The sequence below is a fragment of the Ranitomeya imitator genome, chromosome 5 (genome assembly GCF_032444005.1).
Source record: "Ranitomeya imitator isolate aRanImi1 chromosome 5, aRanImi1.pri, whole genome shotgun sequence".
NCBI classification, from domain to species: Eukaryota; Metazoa; Chordata; class Amphibia; order Anura; family Dendrobatidae; genus Ranitomeya; species Ranitomeya imitator.
Genome location: NC_091286.1, coordinates 148,934,598 through 148,959,522, shown reverse-complemented (window position 1 = coordinate 148,959,522; position 24,925 = coordinate 148,934,598). Strand labels below are relative to the sequence as shown.

Here is a 24,925-nt window from a genome sequence, read left to right as displayed (position 1 = left end):
GGCAAGTCCGGGCCAGAATTGAGACACGAGGCAGGAATGGAAACAACACAGGGGGCAGGAATGGAGACGACGGGGCAGGAATGGAAACAACATGGGGCAGGAATGAAAACAACCCAGGGGGCAAGAATGGAAACAACACTGGGGGCAGGAATGGAAACAACACTGGGGTCAGGAATGGAAACAACACTGGGGGCAGGAATGGAAACAACACTGGGGGCAGGAATGGAAACAACACTAGGGGCAGGAATGGAAACAACATAGGGGGCAGGAATGGAAACAACACAGGGGGCAAGAATGGACACAACATGGGCCAGGCATGGAAACAACATAGGGTGCGGGAATGGAAACAACACTGGGGGCAGGAATGGAAACAACACGAGGCAGGAATGCAAATGACACAGGGGGCAGGATGGAGACACATGCCAGATGAAGACACGGGGCAGAATGTGAGACACGGGGGCATGGGAGATATGGGGGCAGGATGGAGACAAATAGGGTAGGAATATGGAGACAGATGGGGCAGGATGGAAGCAGATGGGGCAGGATCAAGGGGCAGGATGGATATGATGGGTACAGATGGGGTGGTAGGATGGGACAGATGAGGCAGGATGCGGAGATCATATGGGGGCAGAATGGATCCTAATGAGGGCAGAATGGGAGAACATAAGGCTGGAGCCAGGAATGAGATACACGGGGCCAGGATGGGGGATATTATTATTACCATAGGGGCTAATTAAGGGATATTATTACTGCAGTGATGTATTTATTTTATTTTTTGAGGATACTGTTTTAAATGAGGGGGCGGTCTTGTTACTGTGCAGAGCGACATTATGTCGCCCTTTTTTCTTCATCTGGTGCAGTGTAGAAGTTGGGAAAAAATTAAGTAATGTGTTCTGCAAGCGGAGCTCTAGATAACTGTGTTATTTCCTGCAGAGACCCATCCTGGCTGGAAGATGTGATGGCGGTCTGTGCTGGTTGAGGATGAAAAGCGAAGCTGAAGGACTTCACCTAGAGACGTCACTGGTGAGTCAGTGTTACCTGTACACTGACACTATACACTATATACAGAGTTCCTGTGTACAATGTCACCAGTGATCACTTTTTTTCCTGTACACTGGCACTATATACAGAGGTCTTGTGTATATTGTCACTGGAGATCACTGTATTACCTGTACACTAACACTGCATACTTGCATCTGCAAGTACAGATCTCCTGTGCATAGTGGCACTTTTGGTGATAGTATTGTGTTTTTTTTTTTGTTTTTTTTTATTAATGATCAGTATTGTAGTATTCAGTCACTATGTTGTGGTAATATGTGGTCCGGTCAAGGCGTTGCAGTATTTGTCTCTTGTATGTGCTATTATTTGGTAACTGTGGTGGTAATATGTGGACTGCTCATGGTGTGGCGGTATTTGTTCTTTGTATGTGGTATTATTGGTCACATGTGGTGGTAATATGTGATCTTGATATGGTGCGATGGTGTTTGTCCCTTGTATGTGATATTAGTCGGTCACTGTGGTGGTAATATGTGATCTGGACATGGTGTGGCAATATTTGTTCCCTGTACGTCGTATTATAGGTCACTATGTGGTGGTAATGTGTGGTCTGGTCATGTTGTGCTGGTATTTGTTCCTTGTATGTGGTATTATTGGTCACCATGTGGTGGTAATATGTGGTCTGGACATGGTGTGGTTGGATTTGTCCCTTGTATGTGATATTGTTGGGTCACTGTGGTGGAGATATGGTGTCTGGTCATGGTATGGTGGCATTTGTACCTTTGGATGTAACATTATTGGTCATTTAAGAAATTGAAAAATAAATAAAAATATACTTAAATTGTATTTTAACAAATTTTTAATAGGTTAGCGTAGAGTAGGGCCCGGCCAAATGAGTCTACCTTGTCGTGGTGGCAGATTAGAAAAATCCTTTAGCCAAAACAAAAGCTGCTGGCTATATGTGTGACCTGGTGATGGGAACGGTTAATGTGCGATTGGTGAGAAGTGGAGTTTTTCCAAGAGAGAGCAGTGGGACTGTGGACAGTTCGAGGGGTGGAGGCGAGGCTGGGGTTGGAGCCTGGGCAGAGTCTCAATGGGCCCCGAAAATTTGGCCAGTATGGGGCCCCAAAATTCCTAGTGGCAGCCCTGTTTGAAGGTTCTGTATGGTGATGTTAAGGAGGTACTCTATGGTGGTGTTATGGAGGTTTTGTATGGTGCCGTTATGGAGGTACTGTATGGGCGGAGAACAGCGGGAATGGTGAGCAGTGATCCACATATGAGCTGAAGATTACATGGCCTGACAATGGGAGAGGAGGGAAGGGAGTATTGGGAAAGGGTTTTACTGCTAGCGCATTTCAAGACTGTGGTGTGTGTGTCATTATACAGTGGGGCTGTGCGTGTGTCATTGGTGCATTTACTCTGTGTCATTCTATGTGACTGCAGACTTGTGAATCCTCACATTGCTCGCAGTGCTGTGGTTATTCAGCTGGTGTGTGACTGCAAGTTTGTGATTTGCATACATGCGGTCACATGCTGACTAGACTTGCATGTCCTAATGCAACTGTATTGAACAAGGCCAGAAACAGACTTGTCGGAATGTGGCTGGGAATATATATATATCGCATGCTTGCGGTCACAAGACCATCTGTTACCGGCGCCGGCACCAGAGAATCTTCACAGCGCACAGTGCGCACGATATGAGGATTCACACATAGTGACTGTAGACATGTAGCATAAGATCCGACAACCCCTTTAAGGATGGGCCGCTACTCATGGGCCACTGCTGTGTTATTGCCACCCAAGCTAAAATTTGCCAGTCAGCCCCTGGGTATCACTCCAAGAATACTTCTGTCATCATTGGGCAGAAAAATATTCACATCGATTATTTCATTACTGAAAAAGAATTTGAAGAAGTCAATTTCAGTGAGGCCAGTGGTGTCAAACTGGATTCCTGAACTGCTGCTGAAATCCGGAATGATGGGCTGATAATTTTCGGGGGGTGCAATCCATATGGGATCGATTGCTGCAGGAGTTGCCTGGGTCCTAGGGCGCCTTGTTGGGGGTCCTTCTTCACCAGATGAGGAGGAGGAATAGAGGAATGTGGGATCTTTCTCACTGCCTGAATCCGTGTCAGATTCGGATGGTGTAAGCCTCCTCTGGGGAATAGTGTCTTCTTGAAAAATGGGCCATTTTTTTTTTTTTCAACCCCCGGGAATGTGTATGTAAGTGGTGCTTTTACACGTGTCATGTGTTGGGCTTGTGTAAAGAGTACAATTTATTGTAACAAAATAGAGAGAGAAAAAAATGGAAAGAAAAATCAGATGTAAAAAAAGTTTGTATAAAAAAATACAGACGTTCATTACACTAATGCCCTCCCTATAAATGTATTACCCAAAACAAATTCTTTTTTTTTTTACAAATGAAAAACGGACATCACCAACAATGTGACATACGCTCTCCTAATGCACTAGCTAAAATTTACTTGAGAGTTCACCAGCCAGTCACAATGATCACCGATGAGGGGGGAGGATCAACCCCCCTTGGTGACGTGCCTGGATTGTCTGCTGTAAGGAACAGCAGTCATCCTAATCAGATCACCGTGTGATGCAGCGCGATGACCGGAAATAGCAGCACCGTACTAGTACTGCGGTTTGCAGTGTATTATATATGGAGGTGCATTATATTATATGAATAACTATGGGCTCTGCATTATACTATATGGAGGACTGTGGGGGTGCATTATACTGTATGAAGGACTATGAGATGCATTACACTATAAGTATGGTATTGTAGAATTTCTAATACATCACTCATGTAATGTAAGAAGTAAGTGAAATCTTTAGCATTGCACTATCCCCTATATTTCTCTGCCGTATCTGTGCATCATGATTAGTGGTATGTGTTAAAGGGTCCCACTGAGTCTCTTTTGCCCAGTCCTGGAACTGGTGATGTATTTCTGTACTGATTGTCCTTCTAGAGATGTATTCCTGTACTGTTGTTGCTTCTGTTGATGTATTTATGTAGTGTTATTGGTTCTGATTTTGTACACATTTAGCAATCTGTAACTTATCAGATCGGAGGATACTGTATATTGCTATACTGAGCATTGTGCAATTTTGGGCCAAGGTGCAGAAAAACCTAGGGTTCGCCTACGGACTGCAATCTTCTCACTTCCATCAAACAGAACATTCAAAAGGGTTTTCCAATAGCCAACAATGCTTTTAAAGCTTTTACAGTCAGAGCTGCTTGATAGGCATTGCTAGTCTTGTGATCAAAATACAGGAAACCTGAGAAACTTTATTACAAGTCAATGGGTTCTGCCAAGATTCATTTTGACTAATTCGAGAAAGGAACTGTCATAGCTGTCATGACCCCGATATTAATGAAAGCTGCGACGCTAGGGTAAGGAGACTTACTGACACATGTTCTTACTAAAATTACATACTTATAGTAACGTTTTTATCCTTATGATTGATATAAATTTCTGCAACTGCAAAACTATTTGACATAATACTAGTTTGTAGCGCTATGACTGCTTTGAAGAACAAGTTATTTTGTATGTGCTCCACCATGATGTGTGCAGCTTCTTCTATTCAGCATCTTACCACATCACTCTTCACCGTGTAGATACGATCAGCGAGGCTTTCCACTGCGATCCATTTCACAGGCATCTTTGCAATACGTCCTTGACGGTAGTAATCACCGCTGTATATTTTTTTAGATAAGCCAAAATCAGCAACACACACAGTCATGTCATCCCTCAACCTAGAAAGAATTTAAAAAAGTTACCGTACTTAGACATTTCAGAGTCTTATACAAACACTGTACATTTTGTAAAATCAACAATTGTATTTTCTAGTTATATGTAAATAAAGCATAACCAGGGTATTATGGAACTTTCTAACATGCCATTCAATGTATTGGGGCACACCACTTAACCTGTTAAGGACAAAGTCTAATCAGGAATTAAAAGGGTTATTCCAAATCTAGAAATCCCCGGACTACAGTTTGCTTAAAAAACAAACCAACCGTGCCTTACTCACCCTCCCCTGGCCCAGCATGGAGTCTACACCGCTGCTCCCAGTGTCTGTTATTCTCTGCAGCACTGGCATCATGTCCACAGAGCTGCAGCTAATAAGGGACCTCAGTGGCTCTGAGCATCTTGTGTCGTCATCTTGTACAGAGCCCCTGAGCTCAGCTGTTGGCTGCAGTGGTATCGATGTGATATCAGCACTGAAGACAAAACGTGTTGACAAATAAAGTGTTAATTCTGTGGGTATAATTACCGCAATACCAAATCGATGGTTGTTTATTTATATTGTACTGCTTTTGTACAATAAATAATACCGTATATACTCGAGTATAAGGTGAGATTTTCAGCCCATTTTTTTAGACTGAATGTGCAAATATCTTTATGGAGCATCTTATGGGGCCATAATCAACATTTGTGCAGCATTATATTGGGCAAATGTCTCTATGGAGCATCTTATTGGGCCATAATCAACCTTTATGCAGTACTGTATGCGGCAAATGTGTCAATGGAGCATCTTATGGGCCAATAATCAACCTTTATGCAGGATTATATGGGGCATATTTTAATATGGAGCATCTTATGGGGCCATCATAAACTTTATGGAGCATTATATGGGGCTCCTGATTCAATATGGATATTCAAAAACACGTAACCTACTGATGTCCCAATTAATTTTACTTTCATTGGTATCTATTTTTATTTTTGAAATTCACCGGTAGCTGCTGCATTTTCCACCCTAGGCTTATACTCGAGTCAATAAGTTTTCCCAGTTTTATTAGGGGAAACTAGTTTTATTAGGGGGGTCGGCTTATACTCGGGTCGGCTTATACTCGAGTATATACGGTAATTAATTATTATTATTATTATTATTAACGGCCTTCAGCTCAATCTCGAGTTATGGCAACTTGATGGATGAACGCTCTGTGAGAAGATTGATCTTGTGCAAGCCTAGATACGTCCACCCTGGTTTTCTCCGCCACGTTATTGATTGCATCAAGCCATCGGGTTGCTGGTCTTGCTCTTCTTCCCACCATGATGTCCTTCTCCAGTGATTGCTCTCTTCGTATGATGTGTCCATAGTTGGCAAGTCGTATCTTGGTGATCCTTGCTTCAAGGGACATGTCTGGCTTGATTTGTTCCAAATTGATTTCTTTCTTCTTCTTGCCATCCGTGGTATTAATAACATCCTTCTCCAGCACCACATTTCAAAGGCATTGATTCTTCGATTTTTTTGGTGTCATCATATTCTGAGAGCTTTAAGATAATATTTTTTCCATAAACTGAGCTTATAGGACTGCTTATTTTTTTTTGTGGGATAATTGCCTCTCTAGTTGCAGAGGCACCAAGATGGATTACAGCCAGTGAAGGAGGGGCTTTGTCTCTCTGCTTATGATCCTTTGTATGTCAAATGGCAAAAACAAAGGTGGGCTTACATTTCAGGACAGACAACCCCCCCTTCCCCCTGGAAATGGCAGGCACAATGATGAGAAGTGAAGACGTCTAATGACAACTGAGCAAGGTGAGATTGTTAAAATGGGAATTGATTAAAATACAGCACATACCGTATACAAATAGGACCCGACTAGTGACCGGCCTTTCTCTAAAAAGTTTTTACAATTTGCATCTTATTTAAATTTCCTTAAAATATTAATATGGTGGATCAGAATACAGCGAGTTACAATGAATCTTGATCACGATTGGATACACAGATGCAAAGGAGAAAAGAGGAATAATGTCAGCAAAGCGGAGTCCTCACTAACTGTCCATCTCGGCATGATAAGCCTACAGGGCATGGCCAGTGTTCCAATGTCCCCTGCAATACAGTAGATCCAATTCCCCTGTGTACGCTGCCCACAAGTGAAACATGGTTGGAGCTTGGAATAGGTTTAAAGGGTTGTAATATGCTGTTAAATGGAAATAGAGAGCAGTTGTTGCAGATTTTACTCTCTGATAATACTATAAATGCAGCGCCAATAGTGCTGATAGCAATATAACTCTATGTATATAAAGCAACACATAGGACTCACTCTCTGTATTCTGACCCACGTCACTGTTAATATTTTAAGGAAAAATGGAGCAAATGTAAGCTTTAAGTAACCATTAGAGAAAGGCTGGCTCACTAGCATATGATTTTAATTAAAGTAAAGGAAGTTCCAGCACGTATGGGCTTGACAGAATGCTGATGAACCGTCTGCTTTTACTGAAATTAGGCATGCTTTAATTAAACAAAAAATAGTCATCAACCAATAGCAGAGATAATCCTTTTACATTCATTTCATTGATTACATGTTTGTATTTGCAGCACATTGAAGATTTTACCTAAGGATTAGACTTACATGCAATTCCGCGCTGCCAGGTCTCTGTGTAGGAAATGTTTAGTGCTAAGGTAATCCATTCCAGTAGCAATGTCAACCATGAACTTAACAAGAGTCTGCAGAGGTACACACTGAAAATGAAAAAAATCCATAAATTAATATTTATTACTTTATATATGGAAGAGAGAGTTAAAAAATCATATGACTCAGGCCGATCATTGGATTTTATGCTGTCTAACTATAACCTTCATTAAATTACATATGAAGAATGAATACTATGTGTTCTACCAACCGTATCAATGCTGGGAACAGAGACATGGTCCAACATGTCCCAACTCAGCGAGGCAGATGACATATAATAGTCTCACTGATCTGTGGTATCAGGACATTTGTCAGAGTCAGGCATCGTTCAGAATCATTCATTTCTCTTACGCAAAAGCAGTCAGAGATTCATCATTGTTTCTGATCAGAGTTTCAGAGTTTTTTCAGTGTCAGTTTTTAGCATCCGAGTTCTCTCAGAGTTTCTCTTCCATGACAGAAAAAACTGATGGAGATTTCTCAAGCTCCTTCTATGAAACAGTCCGAGAAAAAAGCTCCATATATTGCATTGGTGAGTTTCATCCAAGGCTTGGCTCAATATCATACAGCATATCACAATCATATGATTCATGATGATTATTTGATTTTGTGTGTGGATCCCACAGTCCAAGGAAAAATTCAGCTGTTATCTACCCCATAAAATATCATAGGTCAGAGCGCTATCTGTGAAAAGCAAGTACAGCACTTGTGCAATAAAACTTACATCTGAATGAGCCCTTAAAAATCAATTGTGCAATTTGGTTTCATGAAAAAATGTTCACACAGTTTGGCTTTTTACAGGCCTTTTGTTTCCCAGGACATTCATTGATGTGATCTGTGATCATAAATTAGCTGAGAGGAGCTCAGAAAAAGACAGACAACAGCGTTACAAACTTTTCCATTAAGGAGCACACTGATATATTTTCGGTTAGTCCAGTCTGCAGCTAGCAATAGACAGATCATATCAGATGATATGGACCTGGTGTCCTCACAAGTTAAATTAGATCACCAATGCAGCATGTCTTTTATTGCAGTGCTGGAGTGGTGCTACTAAGCTAAGGTCCCTGACCTGAGTATTATACTCACCTCCCACCGTCTTCACCTTTTACACTGCTGCTATCGTTAGTCTCCAGCAGTTTGTGACCTGCCGATTGCTCAAGTGCTTCATGGAGCATACTGGAGGTCACAACTCAATGTAAGTTGTGAGGCAGTGACTGGTGTTACATGTGAGGGTCGCTGTATGTTCCATGTTGTGAATTCTGTGGCCAAGCTCCCTCCTGTGGTCGTGAGTGGTACTTCGGCTGGTTCTGTCTATGAGCTTCCTTTGGTGGATGAGAGTGGTACTGCGGCTTCTGAGTTTCCTTCCTCAGGTGATGAGGTTAAGTCGTTAGGTGCTGCTCTATTTAACTCCACCTAGTGCTTTGATCCTGGCCTCCAGTCAATGTTCTAGTATTGGTCTTGCTTTCTCCTGGATCGTTCCTGTGGCCTGTCTATCCTGCATAAGCTAAGTTTTGCTTGTGTTATTTTTGTTTGCTATTTTTTCTGTCCAGCTTGCTATATTGGTTTATCTTGCTTGCTGGAAGCTCTGGGACGCAGAGGGAGCACCTCCGTACCGTTAGTCGGTGCGGAGGGTCTTTTTGCCCCCTCTGCGTGGTTGTTTGTAGGGTTTTGTGTTGACCGCAAAGCAATCTTTCCTATCTTCGGTCTGTTCAGTAAGTTGGGCCTCACTTTGCTAAATCTATTTCATCTCTGCGTTTGTATTTTCATCTCAACTCACAGTCATTATATGTGGGGGGCTGCTTTTTCCTTTGGGGTATTTCTCTGAGGCAAGGTAGGCTTATTTTTCTTTCTTAGGGCCAGCTAGTTTCTCAGGCTGTGCTCGAGGCGCATAGGACTGGTCAGGAGCGCTCCACGGCTACCTTTAGTGTGGTTGGCTAGGATTAGGGATTGCGGTCAGCAGAGTTCCCACGTCTCAGAGCTCGTCCTATGTTTTTGGTAATTGTCAGGTCACTTTGTGTGCTCTGAACTTCAAGGTCCATTGTGGTTCTGAATCACCTGTTCATAGCAGTACTAGAGGCCCAAAGTACTAATGCTTCTCAATAGAGGGAAAAGAGAAGTTCTGAGACCATTTTTTTTTCTTTGCACTGTGTTCTGTCTTTCTTTTCCCCTTTACATCAAGGTGATTCAGAACACAGGTGTGGACATGGACATTCAGGGTCTGTTCTCTTTGATGGATAATCTCGCTATAAATGTACAGAATATTCAAGATTTAGTGGTTCAGAATCCTATGTTAGAACCTAAAATTCCTATTCCTGAGTTATTTTCTGGAGATAGAGCTAAGTTTTTGAATTTTAAAAATAATTGTAAACTATTTCTGGCCTTGAAACCCCGCTCCTCTGGTGACCCAGTTCAACAAGTTAAGATCATTATTTCTTTATTACGTGGCGACCCTCAAGACTGGGCATTTTCCCTTGCGCCAGGAGATCCTGCATTATGTAATATTGATGCGTTTTTTCTGGCGCTCGGATTGCTGTACGATGAACCTAATTCAGTGGATCAGGCAGAGAAAAATTTGCTGTCTCTGTGTCAGGGTCAGGATGAGATAGAGATTTATTGTCAGAAGTTTAGAAAGTGGTCCGTGCTCACTCAATGGAATGAATGTGCGCTGGCAGCTATTTTCAGAAAGGGTCTCTCTGAAGCCCTTAAGGATGTCATGGTGGGATTTCCTATGCCTGCTGGTCTGAATGAGTCTATGTCTTTGGCCATTCAGATCGGTCGACGCTTGCGTGAGCGTAAATCTGTGCACCATTTGGCGGTATTATCTGAGCATAAACCTGAGCCTATGCAGTGCGATAGGACTTTGACCAGAGCTGAAAGGCAAGAACACAGACGTCAGAATGGGCTGTGTTTCTACTGTGGTGATTCCACTCATGCTATCTCCGATTGTCCTAAGCGCACTAAGCGGTTCGCTAGGTCTGCCACCATTGGTACGGTACAGTTGAAATTTCTTTTGTCCGTTACTTTGATCTGCTCTTTGTCTTCCTATTCTGTCATGTCATTTGTGGATTCAGGCGCTGCCCTGAATTTGATGGACTTGGAGTTTGCTAGGCGCTGTGGGTTTGTCTTGGAGCCCTTGCAGTGTTCTATTCCATTGAGAGGAATTGATGCTACGCCTTTGGCCAAGAATAAGCCTCAGTATTGGACCCAGCTGACCATGTGCATGTCTCCTGCGCACCAGGAGGATATTCGCTTTCTGGTGTTGCATAATCTGCATGATGTGGTCGTGTTGGGGTTGCCATGGCTACAAGTCCATAACCCAGTATTAGATTGGAAATCAATGTCTGTGTCCAGCTGGGGTTGTCAGGGGGTACATGGTGATGTTCCATTTCTGTCTATCTCATCATCCACCCCTTCTGAGGTCCCAGAGTTCTTGTCTGATTACCGGGATGTATTCGATGAGCCCAAGTTCAATGCCCTACCTCCGCATAGGGATTGTGATTGTGCTATCGATTTGATTCCTGGTAGTAAGTTTCCTAAGGGTCGACTGTTTAATTTATCTGTACCTGAGCACGCCGCTATGCGGAGTTACGTGAAGGAGTCTTTGGAGAAGGGTCATATTCGCCCGTCATCGTCGCCATTGGGAGCGGGGTTCTTTTTTGTGGCCAAGAAGAATGGTTCGCTGAGACCTTGTATTGATTACCGCCTTCTAAATAAAATTACGGTCAAATTTCAGTACCCCTTGCCGCTGCTGTCTGATTTGTTTGCTCGGATTAAGGGGGCTAGTTGGTTCACCAAGATAGATCTTCGTGGTGCATATAATCTTGTGCGTATTAAACGGGGCGATGAATGGAAAACAGCATTTAATACGCCCGAAGGCCATTTTGAGTACCTGGTTATGCCATTCGGGCTTTCTAATGCTCCATCAGTGTTTCAGTCCTTTATGCATGACATCTTCCGAGAGTACCTGGATAAATTCCTGATTGTATACTTGGATGATATTTTGGTCTTCTCGGATGATTGGGAGTCTCATGTGAAGCAGGTCAGAATGGTGTTCCAGGTCCTGCGTGCTAATTCTTTGTTTGTGAAGGGGTCAAAGTGTCTCTTTGGTGTTCAGAAGGTTTCATTTTTGGGGTTCATTTTTTCTCCTTCTACTATCGAGATGGACCCTGTTAAAGTTCAGGCCATTTATGATTGGACTCAGCCAACATCTCTGAAGAGTCTGCAGAAGTTCCTGGGCTTTGCTAATTTTTATCGTCGCTTCATCAATAATTTTTCTAGTATTGCTAAACCGTAGACTGATTTAACCAAGAAGGGTGCTGATGTGGTCAATTGGTCTTCTGCTGCTGTGGAAGCTTTTCAGGAGTTGAAGCGTCGTTTTTCTTCTGCCCCTGTGTTGTGCCAACCAGATGTTTCGCTTCCGTTCCAGGTCGAGGTTGATGCTTCTGAAATTGGAGCAGGGGCTGTTTTGTCGCAGAGAAGTTCTGATTGCTCGGTGATGAAACCATGCGCCTTCTTTTCCAGGAAATTTTCGCCTGCTGAGCGAAATTATGATGTTGGCAATCGAGAGTTGCTAGCCATGAAGTGGGCATTCGAGGAGTGGCGTCATTGGCTTGAAGGAGCTAAGCATCGCGTGGTGGTCTTGACTGATCACAAGAACTTGACTTATCTCGAGTCTGCCAAACGGTTGAATCCTAGACAGGCTCGTTGGTCGCTGTTTTTCTCCCGTTTTGACTTTGTGGTTTCGTACCTTCCGGGCTCTAAAAATGTGAAGGCGGATGCCCTGTCTAGGAGTTTTGTGCCCGATTCTCCGGGTTTGCCTGAGCCGGCGGGTATTCTCAAAGAGGGGGTAATTTTGTCTGCCATCTCCCCTGATTTGCGGCGGGTGCTGCAAAAATTTCAGGCTAATAGACCTGACCGTTGCCCAGCAGAGAAACTGTTTGTCCCTGATAGGTGGACGAATAAAGTTATCGTTGAGGTTCATTGTTCGGTGTTGGCTGGTCATCCTGGAATCTTTGGTACCAGAGATTTGGTGGCTAGATCCTTTTGGTGGCCGTCTCTGTCGCGGGATGTGCATTCTTTTGTGCAGTCCTGTGGGATTTGTGCTTGGGCTAAGCCCTGCTGTTCTCGTGCCAGTGGGTTGCTTTTGCCCTTGCCGGTCCCAAAGAGGCCTTGGACACATATCTCTATGGATTTTATTTCGGATCTCCCCGTCTCTCAAAGAATGTCGGTCATTTGGGTGGTTTGTGATCGCTTCTCTAAGATGGTCCATTTGGTGCCCTTGTCTAAATTGCCTTCCTCCTCTGATTTGGTGCCATTGTTTTTCCAGCATGTGGTTCGTTTACATGGCATTCCAGAGAACATCGTTTCTGACAGAGGTTCCCAGTTTGTTTCGAGGTTTTGGCGAGCCTTTTGTGCTAGGATGGGCATTGATTTGTCTTTTTCCTCGGCTTTCCATCCTCAGACAAATGGCCAGACTGAACGAACCAATCAGACCTTGGAAACATATCTGAGATGTTTTGCTTCTGCTGATCAGGATGATTGGGTGTCCTTTTTGCCTTTGGCTGAGCTCGCCCTTAATAATCGGGCCAGCTCGGCTACTTTGGTTTCGCCGTTTTTCTGCAATTCTGGGTTCCACCCTCGTTTCTCTTCAGGGCAGGTTGAGTCTTCGGACTGTCCTGGTGTGGATACTGTGGTGGATAGGTTGCAGCAGATTTGGACTCATGTAGTGGACAATTTGACTTTGTCCCAGGAGAAGGCTCAACGTTTCGCTAACCGCAGGCGCTGTGTGGGTCCCCGACTTCGTGTTGGGGATTTGGTTTGGTTGTCATCTCGTTATATTCCTATGAAGGTTTCCTCTCCTAAGTTTAAGCCTCGTTTCATTGGTCCGTATAGGATTTCTGAGGTTCTTAATCCTGTGTCTTTTCGTTTGACTCTTCCAGCTTCTTTTTCCATCCATAACGTGTTCCATAGGTCATTGTTGCGGAGATACGTGGCACCTGTGGTTCCATCTGTTGATCCTCCTGCTCCGGTTTTGGTTGAAGGGGAGTTGGAGTATATAGTGGAGAAGATTTTGGATTCTCGTGTTTCGAGACGGAAACTCCAGTATCTGGTTAAGTGGAAAGGTTATGGTCAGGAAGATAATTCCTGGGTCTTTGCCTCTGATGTCCATGCGGCCGATCTGGTTCGTGCCTTTCATTTGGCTCATCCTGGTCGGCCTGGGGGCTCTGGTGAGGGTTCGGTGACCCCTCCTCAAGGGGGGGTACTGTTGTGAATTCTGTGGCCAAGCTCCCTCCTGTTGTCGTGAGTGGTACTTCAGCTGGTTCTGTCTATGAGCTTCCTTTGGTGTATGAGAGTGGTACTGCGGCTTCTGAGTTTCCTTCCTCAGGTGATGTTAAGTCGTTAGGTGCTGCTTTATTTAACTCCACCTAGTGCTTTGATCCTGGCCTCCAGTCAATGTTCTAGTATTGGTCTTGCTTTCTCCTGGATCGTTCCTGTGGCCTGTCTATCCTGCATAAGCTAAGTTTTGCTTGTGTTATTTTTGTTTGCTATTTTTTCTGTCCAGCTTGCTATATTGGTTTTTCTTGCTTGCTGGAAGCTCTGGGACGCAGAGGGAGCACCTCCGTACCGTTAGTCGGTGCGGAGGGTCTTTTTGCCCCCTCTGCGTGGTTGTTTGTAGGGTTTTGTGTTAACCGCAAAGCAATCTTTCCTATCTTCGGTCTGTTCAGTAAGTTGGGCCTCACTTTGCTAAATCTATTTCATCTCTGCGTTTGTATTTTCATCTCAACTCACAGTCATTATATGTGGGGGGCTGCCTTTTCCTTTGGGGTATTTCTCTGAGGCAAGGTAGGCTTATTTTTCTTTCTTAGGGCTAGCTAGTTTCTCAGGCTGTGCTCGAGGCGCATAGGACTGGTCAGGAGCGCTCCATGGCTACCTTTAGTGTGGTTGGATAGGATTAGGGATTGCGGTCAGCAGAGTTCCCACGCCTCAGAGCTCGTCCTATGTTTTTGGTAATTGTCAGGTCACTTTGTGTGCTCTGAACTTCAAGGTCCATTGTGGTTCTGAATCACCTGTTCATAACAGTTCCCCCCAGGATGCGCACGGAGGCGTATTGAGGCCATGGGAGTGCATTGCAGTCACAGGCATAGCTGTGATTGCAATGCAGAATAAAAGTAAATGTTAGTCTTGGGCAAACTATCTATTTGTCCAAGGAAGATTTAAGAAAACCTGCTCTGGGCTTTTGTGTTTTGAAACGGACTACGGGACTTTAACGTAATGTTTCCTTTCTGGACAGGTTTTCCATGTAGCTGAAGGCCACAGATTCGAGTTAAAACCCTGCAGTATAGGGTTTGAGTGTGTCAGGTTCAGTGTCAGTCTGATGTTTTCAGGAGTACGGAGCAGTCGGCTCTGCAGAGCTCCACATGTGTGAGGCAACATGGGCAAGCGGAGCCAAACAGCCAAAGGAGCTGAGAGGCCTGGCACCCACAGCATACACAGTTGTGTAGTTACCCATGGCAACCGGTCTCAAGGGTGGACTGGCGTGTTTATCGGCTACAATCTGGAGGATATGTTTCCCGGCTACGATCTGGAAGATATTGTGTGCTGTATACTTTATGTGAGTTGAACATTAAAGAGACTTTTGTTTTGAACTTTGCTGGGTACTGCCTCATCACTGCATAGTGTGCTACTGCTCTACTACAAAGTCTGTGAGAGCCTTGTTCTGGCTTCATTTTGGCTCTCAGACTTGCAATGAGCAGTTGTAGCTGTGAGGAACACCATACTACCCCCAGCACCAGGAGACTGTGATGGTCAGTTAGAATGTGAGGAACACCGTGACTGGTAAGGCTAACTCAGTATATGTGTTCGGCTATGTTGTGGATGAGTGGGGCAATGCAACGCACGGAAAGATTACCGGGACGGGGCGCAACCGCTGGCGTGCAGGACCTGCGGCACGTGACTGCTGAGGGTGGAACTAGGGGCAGCGCTCCCGGACAAGACAGTGGAGGACGGCGGGCACCGACAGAACAAGAGAAGGTCAGGAGAGCCGAGGTCAAAACCGAGAGGTCAGTGAGGTACAGAAGTGAGGTACAAAAAAGGAGTCAAATACAGGCCAAGTGTCAGAAACCAGAAAGGGCAGCAAAAGTACCAGGGGGCAGGCAGAAAGAGTAGTCAGAACAGAGCAGAAGTCAGAAACCAGGCAGAACGAATGAGCAGTTCAGAATCAACAGACAATGGCAAAAACGGGGGACAGACCCGGGTCAGTAACAGGATAACACACAAGAGCAGGCACAAGCACACAAGGGTCAAACTACTCCGCCGAGGGCAGAAGTATAACTGACAAAGACCAGAGCCCAGCTGTGGCCATATAAAGCCCTAACAGCCAGAGGGAGGCTGAAAAGTCTTAACCCCTGAGGTCCCAGCCAAAACTTCCAAACAAACCATGACAATACTCCCGTCTCAACAGGGGGCCACTGGACCCCCAGGCTTCTCTGTGTGTCTGGTATGAAAAGCCTGAACCAGACGATCAGCATGTACGGAGTGAGGAGGAACCCACGACCGATTCTCTGGACCATACCCCTTCCAGTGAACCAGACACTGCAAGGAGCAACGTACCAGACGAGAATCCACAATGTGTCCAACCTCATACTCCATATGACCCTCAACCAATAACGGAGAAGGAGCTGACCCAGAGTCCTCCTCAACCACCCTGAAGGGTTTCAGAAGAGATTTATTAAATAAATTAGCAATCCTTAAAGAGGCTGGGAGACGTAACCTATATGCTATCGGATTGACCTCCTCCACAATTTCGTATGGCCCAATAAACTTAGGACCTAACTTTAAAGACAGAAGCTTAAGGTTGATATTCCGTGTGGAAAGCAAAACATTCTCGCCAACTCGAAACGCATGCCCCAAAACTCTTCTCTTGTCAATGAAGAACTTATACCTACCCTAAGCCTTGGAGATATTACGATGGACCTAAACCCACAGATTTTTTAACCGCTGAACCGACCTCTCCGCCCCAGGATAACCAGAATCCAGGCGTGAAAACTCCCCAAAATGTGGACTGAACCCATAGTTGACCAGAAATGGGGACATACCGGTGGACCTACTCACACGATTGTTAAAGGCGAACTCTGCCAAAGGTAATGCATCAGACCAGTCATCCTGCCCAACTGAGGCCACATACCTAAGAATCTGTTCTAGGGACTGATTGGTGCATTCCGTTTGACCATTACTCTCAGGATGGTACGCAGAAGAGAAAGACAAAGAAATACCCAGTTTCCTCCAAAACTTGGCCATGAACTGCACACCTCTGTCAGACACCACATTCAAGGGTACCCCATGCAAGCACACCACATGTAACACAAACAACTTAGACAAAGTATCAGCTGAAGGTAGTGCAGGTAACGGTACAAAATGGGCTTGTTTAGAAAACCTGTCCACCTCCACCCATATCACAGTATTACCCCTAGAAAGAGGGAGATTGGTGATAAAGTCCATGACAGGTGAATCCATGGTCTATCAGGAACTGGGAGAGGCACCAATTCTCCGGCCGGCCAGCAACGGGAGCTCTTACAATGGGCACAAAACCCACAAGCAGATACAAATCTTTTGATATCTTTTGAGGGCCACAAAAAAATTCTTGCCATCGCCTCCCGTGTGGCTGAAATACCAGGATGAGTACTAAGCTTAGACTCATGGAACTCCTGATGGAGCCTAAGCCGAAACCTCTCCGGGACAAACAATTTACCCCCCCCCCCTCCAGGGTTGAAGGCAGGAGCAAGAGACTTGAGCCCCCACAATCTCCTGCTCCAACTCCGATGAAACCCCAGCCACCACCACCTCAGGATGAAGAATGGAGGACAGCAGCTCGGGGGGAGACACAGAATCAAAACTTCGGGACAGATCATCAGCTTTAACATTCTTGGACCCAGAATGGAAAGTAATAGGAAACTGAAACCGAGAAAAAAAAAGCAACCAATGGGCCTGTCTGGGAGTCAATCTTTCAGCAGACTCATTATAGGCTAAATTTTTATGATCCGTAATAACAGTGATTGGATGAGCCGCCCCTTCCAAAAAGTGCCTCCATTGTTCAAATGCCAATTTGACCTCAATAAGTTCTCTATTGCCCACATCGTAATTTCTTTCGGCTGAAGAGAACTTCTTGGAAAAGAAGGCACATGGTTTGAGATGGATCAAAGTGGCAAGTCCCTCAGACAACACTGCTCCTACCTCCACCTCAGAGGCGTCCACCTCCACAATAAAAGGTTTAGACGAGTCTGGCTGCACCAAAATCAGGGCAGACATGAAACATTCTTTCAGAGTCGATAAGGAATTTTGGGCAGACTCAGACCAATTTTTTAAATCTGCGCTCTTACGTGTAAGATCAGTAAAGGGTTTGAGCACTTGTGAAAACCCCTTAACAAATTTCCGATAATAATTGGTGAACCTTAAGAAGCGCTGGAGTGCCTTAAGATACCGGGGTTGAACCCAGTCAGCAATAGCCTGTACCTTCTTAGGGTCCATACGAACCCCTCACAGGACACAATCAGGCCCAAAAAAGACAGTTCCTGTTCGAAAAACGAACATTTCTCCAATTTAGCGAAAAACTGATTTTCCTTGAGCCTTTGGAGAACAGTTCGTAAATGTTGCAAATGAGTATGACTGTCTGGGGAATACACCAAAATGTTATCAAGATAGATAACAACAAAATGTCCTATAAGATCAGCAAATATTACATTAATGAAATTCTGAAATATGGCGGGAGCATTAGTAAGACCAAACAGCCTAACCAGGTTTTCAAAGAGACCCTCAGACGTGAGGAATGCCGTATTCCACTCGTCTCCCACTCGAACCCTTATCAGATTATAGGCTCCCCGGAGATCAAGTTTGGAGAACCATTTAGCCCCAGACAGTTGATTACATAGATCAGGGAAAAGGGGAAGAGGGTATGTATTTTTCACGGTTATTTTGCTTAGTTCTCAAAAGTCAAGGCAGGGACGTAGGCCGCCATCATTCTTTTTAGCAAAAAACAATCCGGCAGCCACAGGAGAGATGGAAGGACGTACTGTATATGCCCAAACTACTCAGCTGAGTGCAGTAGTATAACTGACAAAGACCAGAGCCCAGATGCAGCCAAATAAAGCCTATCACAGCCAGAGAGAGGCTGAAAAGTCTTAACCCCTGAGGTCCCAGCCAAAACTTTCAAACAAACTATGACAATAACCCTTACTTTTGACTTCCAGTCAGTCAGAAGTTGTGGTCACAAGATGGCACCACAGGACTGGAGCAGCTTTGAAAAAAGATGAAGACGGCGGAGTGTAAGTAGATGGTTAGAGGCAGGTACCTTAGATTAAAAGCACCACTCCAGCACTAGAAAAACAATATTGCTTTCAATAGTTAATTTTACTTATTGATAATGTTTAGCTTTATAGTAAAGACTCCAACATCAATGCAACCTCCTAAAGAGACTGTCCAGGAATAAAGAGAAAGGCTAAAAGCAGAAAATGTGATATAAAAAAATAACCAATACCTAGTTGTTCAATCCATTAATTACCGTATTGTGTCATTTCATTACTTGCCGTATTTACTTTTTTTGGGCACATTCAGAATTATAGATGGGTATTTCATGCATAAGAATTGCTACGATATAACTTATTTAGCTTACTAGAGGTCCAGATCCAATTCTAGAGGAAAGAAGAAAACTGTGCAGATCCCCATACGTCATGAATGGTAAAATGACCATGGGCTTGGGGGTTCTTCTAGGGCCTACTTCTAGGCAGACACCTGGAATGGGAATACACATATACAGTATTGTCAAAATATTTGTAACCAAAATAAAAGGCCAACAGCCATAGAAATGATTGATTTGTCAGATACTATGTTTATTCAGTCAAAAGGGTTATCCAGGACTTTGCTCATATTTTCCCATGAGACTTATAACTTATGGGCAGGTAGTTACTAACTACCTGCCTGTTATGTCCGGGACCGGTCTCTGCCAGCTCAGATTGACGTTGACAGAGCAGTTCCTTCCCTTCCGCTCTGCTCTGTTGACAGGGCCTCACTGCTAATATCATGCTGAGACAGCTATCTCCCTACTGCCTAAAGGTACCATAACACTCAGCAACTTTGCAACGAGAACGACAACGATCCGTGACGTTGCAGCGTCCTGGATAGCGATCTCGTTGTGTTTGAAACGCAGCAGCGATCTGGATCCCGCTGTGCCATCGCTGGTCGGAGCTAGAAGTCCAGAACTTAATTTCGTTGTCAGGTTGGCGTGTATCGTCGTGTTTGACAGCAAAAGCAACGATGCCAGCAATGTTTTACATGGAGCTAACAACCGGCGAGAACGATAAGTACGTCACTGGATCGCTCCTGCATCGTTCTTGAGCTGCTGTGTTTGACGTCTCTACAGCGACCTAAACAGCGACGCTCCAGCTCGTTGTCTATATCGCTGCAGTGTCGCTGAGTGTGACGGTACCTTAACTGCCAATCAGAATGAAGTCTCCAGTGAGGCCCCTTTGATAGAGAAAAAGAAGGAAAGTTGCTCTGTTGACATGAGGTTATATAAAGCAGCAGAATCACAAGCAGGAACAGTCCATGACCACTTGGCACTGGGCAGATCAGGCAGGTAATTATCAACTACCTGCCTGTAAGTTCTTGGCTACATAGGGAAAATAAGTAAAGTCCTGGATAACCCCGTTAACAATTCTGCAATGATTTTTACAATGCTTTATTCTGAAATCTGCAAGACAAAAGTTCCCCCACACAGGAGACAGAGGATTGTTCAGGAAGATAAGGATACAGCATATCTGATTTTGAACTGACGATCCCTTTGTTCTCCCTGAAATAGCAAACAGGTACCTTCACACTGAGCAACTTTAGAACGACAACGATAGCAATCCGTGGCGTTGCAGCGTCCTGGATAGCTATATCGTTGTGTTTGACACGCAGCAGCGATCAGGATCCTGCTGTGACATCGCTGGTCGGAGCTAGAAGGCCAGAACTTTATTTCGTCGCTGGATCACCCGCTGACATCGCTGAATCGGCGTGTGTGACGCCGATCCAGCGATGTCTTCACTTGTAACCAGGGTAAACATCGGGTTACTAAGCGCAGGGCCGCGCTTAGTAACCCGATATTTACCCTTGTTACCATTGTAAATGTAAAAAAAAAAAAAAAACACTACATACTTACATTCCGGTGTCTGTCGCGTCCCCCGGCGTCAGCTTCCCTGCACTGTGTCAGCGCCGGCCGGCCGTAAAGCAGAGCACAGCGGTGACATTACCGCTCTGCTTTACGGCCGGCGCTTACACAGTGCAGGGAAGCTGACGCCGGGGAATGCGACAGACAACGGAATGTAAGTATGTAGTGTTTTTTGTTTTTTTACATTTACAACGGTAACCAGGGTAAACATCGGGTTACTAAGCGCGGCCCTGCGCTTAGTAACCGATGTTTACCCTGGTTACCCGGGGACTTCGGCATCGTTGGTCGCTGGAGAGCTGTCTGTGTGACAGCTCTCCAGCGACCACACAACGACTAAACAGCGACGCTGCAGCGATCGGCATCGTTGTCTATATCGCTGCAGCGTCGCTTAATGTGACGGTACCTTTAGAGAAAAGCCACAAGAGCTCAGCAGAGCGAGTGCTGTATATGGCCGGGCAAGATAGAGGCCAGCCGAGCAAGATAGCAGCCAGCAGGGCACGATAGCGGGCAGCAGGGTACGATAGCGGACAGCAGGGCACGATAGCGGACAGCTGGGTGAAATAGTGGCCAGCCGGGCAAGATAGCGGACAACAGGGCACGATAGCCGACTGCAGGGCACAATAGCGGACAGCAGGGCACAATAGCAGCCAGCCGGGCAAGATAGGGGACAGCAGGGCACGATAGCGGACTGCAGGGCACGATAGCGGACTGCAGGGCACGATAGCAGACAGCTGGGAGAGATAGGGGCCAGCCGGGCAAGATAGGGGCCTAGCGGGTGAGATAGCAGTCAGCCAGGCAAGATAGCGGACAGCTGAACAATCGTTATTGGCTAATGCAATCAAATATTAAGGAGCTTTATTTCGAGTTTGTACCACTATCAGGGTGCCAGTGATCACATTTTTTGACCCAGAGACTGACTTTGTTTCTGCCTTTTCAATTTTATCTGTTCACCAATTGCCTGCAGCCAATTACTGCCTCTTTACCCCATTTCATACCGCAGGTTCCCGTCAGTGAGCATTTTGCTTCTATGGCGGCCCCAGTTACAGTGAAAAACTGTACAACACAAAAAAAGGTCAAGGGGGTGCTGGGTGTCAGACCCACACCAATCTAATAGTGAGGACCCATACAAGGGTAGGTCATCAATATCATAAAGCAAGAGAAATCCCTTTAAGTGTCCATATGACCGTAGTAACTTGAATAAGTGGTTCAAAATGTTACTCAGTATGAAAGATGAACAGCAAGAAAAAAAAAAAAAGTAAATGCAATCTTTGTATTAAAAAAATATTTAGTACTTTATATGTACTAATAAACAGCGGCAAAAGAAATTAAAATTTCTCCTACATAAAACCAGGACTCATTCAGCCAAAATTAATCTCAAGAAAGGAAGGATTTTTATTTATCTAGTTTACTGCTCATTGTCAAGGTTACCAGCCATCGCAGCCAGTCGGCTAGCAGCGATGGTCTGTCACCTAGGCAATGAGTACAGTGTTCATATACTGTTTGCTATAGAGCTTACAAGCTGTATCCAGCCAATGTCGGTGATCCTGCACAGTACCTGTGCTCAGAGCAATGGAGAGCGCACAACAATGGACAGCAGGGAGGCACAGTGCATAGCACTAGCCTTTATAGTACTTTACTGCAAGGTAACTAGCAATACAGCTCAGGGAGCCACCATGTGCGATGTATAAAACAGGACAACCCATGTCCTAATAGCGCTACTAATACCAAAGCTTGTGTGTAGCCAAAATAAAATTCCTTTATTAAAGGACTTATATACAAACCTTACCAAGCAATTTAATCACATTTGGATGGTGGAAGTCTTTCATGCAGGCCGCTTCACTTAAAAATTCTTCTATTTCCCTTTGTGAAAAGTTGTCCACTGTAGATACAAAAACCAATGAAGCCCACATGTGAGTACAAAGTTACCCAGACATGAAAATAAGTGTAAGGCATTCTCCATCTAATGTAGTGAAGATAGTTTGAAAATAATAATATTCATTAATAATTTTGATTTTCAGATTTTTTTTAGTTTTGCATTTTCATTATGCTTGAACAATAACATGAAGATTTTGTTAATATTCTCGGTGTGTTAAGAAAATAAAGCCACATAATGTACAAAACTGTATAATGGCATTCTTAGCAGCCAGAGGATGAAGTTTCCTTACACTTCATGGTTTTCACAGCCACTTTGTGAGTTGTCCCATCAGGATATCGCAGTTCCCCTTCCATCACAGATCCAAATTCACCTAAATAAAGACAATAACAGATAAAATATTACTGCTCATATCTGTTCTATCATGGATCCAGTATACATGTAGCAGGTGGCACCACAAGGAGCTGTAGAAGTGTCACATCGAAATCTACCACTGGTCATCATGATACAGGCCAGTCTATCAAATCATTGACTTTTTTTTTTTTCTCTGATTACACAGAAATAAAATGTATTTTAGAAAAACTATCATCTTAGCTAGCTCACACATAAATGTGACTTGCAGCTATGTAGCATATGATTAGTTATGCAGATTCTTGTCATGCCGCTTTGTTACGGTTTTGCTCCTGGTGGTGGTAAATCTTTTTCTTCCTGAACACTACAAAATGCAACCTGTTCTCATATTCCCTAATATCTCAGTGTGTGACTAGGTTGATTCACAAGCCAAAGGTCAGTGGTTGGAATTGAGGAGCAGCCATAAAGCAGCTTTGCCAGGAAAAGAGAAATATCATCATCCAACTCATCAATAGTGGTCTCTCGGCCAAGAAAATTTCCAAACTGTGTCATGTGAGTCCCACGACAGTTGGAAGAATCAGAAATGAAGTTCGTCCATCCATTCAAAAGCCAAGGTGGACATCCAGGCAAAATATCAAAGTCAACAAGTCGGTTCATCACAATGGCTATCAGTTCTGGTGCGACAAACAAAGCAGTGGAGGTGGCTTGTATGCTTCGTAATGGTGAGATCACGTCCATGCAAGCACTGTGCGATGCAGGTTACATAAGTCTGGAATGGTGGCCCGAAAAAAGATGAAGAAGCCTTTACTTAAATATCGTCATAAGAAACGTCAGCTCGAGCTTCCAATAAAGTACAAAAAGTGGACAGTAGGGTGATTTGGGGAGAGGAGACGAAGGCCAAAAAGACTAGGCTCTGATGGGTGCAAATGGGTCTGAAAGAAACAATGGAAAATGGGACTAATGGATTGAGACATTGAAGGAATTGTCAAGTTCGGTGCAGGAAGCCTGATGATATGGGGTTGTTTCACAGCCAAAGGCATTGGATACTTGACCAGGACCGATGGTGGTCTCAATGCTGAGCTATATGTGAGTATCCTACAAAATGAGTTACTTCAAGATTGCCTTGCGCAGGCATGTACTACAGAGGACAGAGAATGAACTTCAATCCAATATTGCAGCCAGCATGCAGCCAGCGGGTAAGGAAAGGGTGAAGCATACACCTGAAAACCCCGCCCCTATGGCTGAAGATTGTTCCCTCCAAATTCAGGTGACAGAGTCCCTTTAAGACCGGTTACAATACCTACCCTCTCCCAGCACTTTCCCAAGGGACAGCAGGTTCCTTTCAACCATCACATCTTCCAACTTCTGCTGCAGATCTTCACTGATACCCAAAGTACTCACTAATTGCAGATAAAAAAAGCATTTTGAACACAATTTCTTTTTTTAGTTTATATGTTAAACAATTTAAAGAAGACCTGTCACTTGCCATAAATAGGTAATTGTTTTCCTGTTGTAAATGCCACTGTTCTTCTGAATATGGCATGCTTTTCTTTTGTTCCAGTGCCTCTCCATTCTTGAGAAATTAACCCGCTAACGTGTGTAAATCTAGTCTTTTCACTAAAGTGGGCTTTATTATCAATGCGTCTTATTGAGGACCTCTCCAACTTGCCTATAAAAACTAGACTTATTTACAGGGAAGAAGGGGTCATGTCTCAGGAATGGAGAGGTGCAGATTGATAGATGTGTGCAAACAGTTACATTTTAAGCTGTCAGGTTCTCTTTAATATGAACCTGACAGCTGATACATGCTGCGGCATTTCAGAGATAAACAAAGTTTATGGGCAGCACGGTGGCGCAGTGGTTAGCATTGCAGCGCTGGAGTCCTGGGTTCAAACCCCACCAAGGACAACATCTGCAAGGAGTTTGTATGTTCTCTCCATGTTTGCGTGGGTTTCCTCCGGGTACTCCGGTTTCCTCCCACATTCCAAAGACATACTGATGGGGAATTTAGATTGTGAACCCCGTCGGGTACAGCGATGATAATGTGTGCAAACTGTAAAGCGGTGCGGAATATGTTA

At 44.4% G+C, this 24,925-nt stretch overlaps 1 protein-coding gene across 2 annotated transcripts in view; it reads right to left on the bottom strand.

Moving 5' to 3' along the window:
- The window catches only part of MERTK (MER proto-oncogene, tyrosine kinase), a 238,387-nt gene that overhangs the window by 41,593 nt on the left and 171,869 nt on the right, over positions 1–24,925 (bottom strand). For both annotated transcript variants that reach the window (XM_069769212.1, XM_069769214.1), the window contains exons 12-17: positions 24,152–24,247; positions 22,789–22,869; positions 22,410–22,502; positions 19,088–19,206; positions 7,366–7,475; positions 4,602–4,761 (exon numbers count right to left, since the gene is read on the bottom strand). In XM_069769212.1, coding sequence (XP_069625313.1) covers positions 4,602–4,761; positions 7,366–7,475; positions 19,088–19,206; positions 22,410–22,502; positions 22,789–22,869; positions 24,152–24,247 — 659 coding nt within the window. The remainder of the gene's footprint in view (positions 1–4,601; positions 4,762–7,365; positions 7,476–19,087; positions 19,207–22,409; positions 22,503–22,788; positions 22,870–24,151; positions 24,248–24,925) is intronic.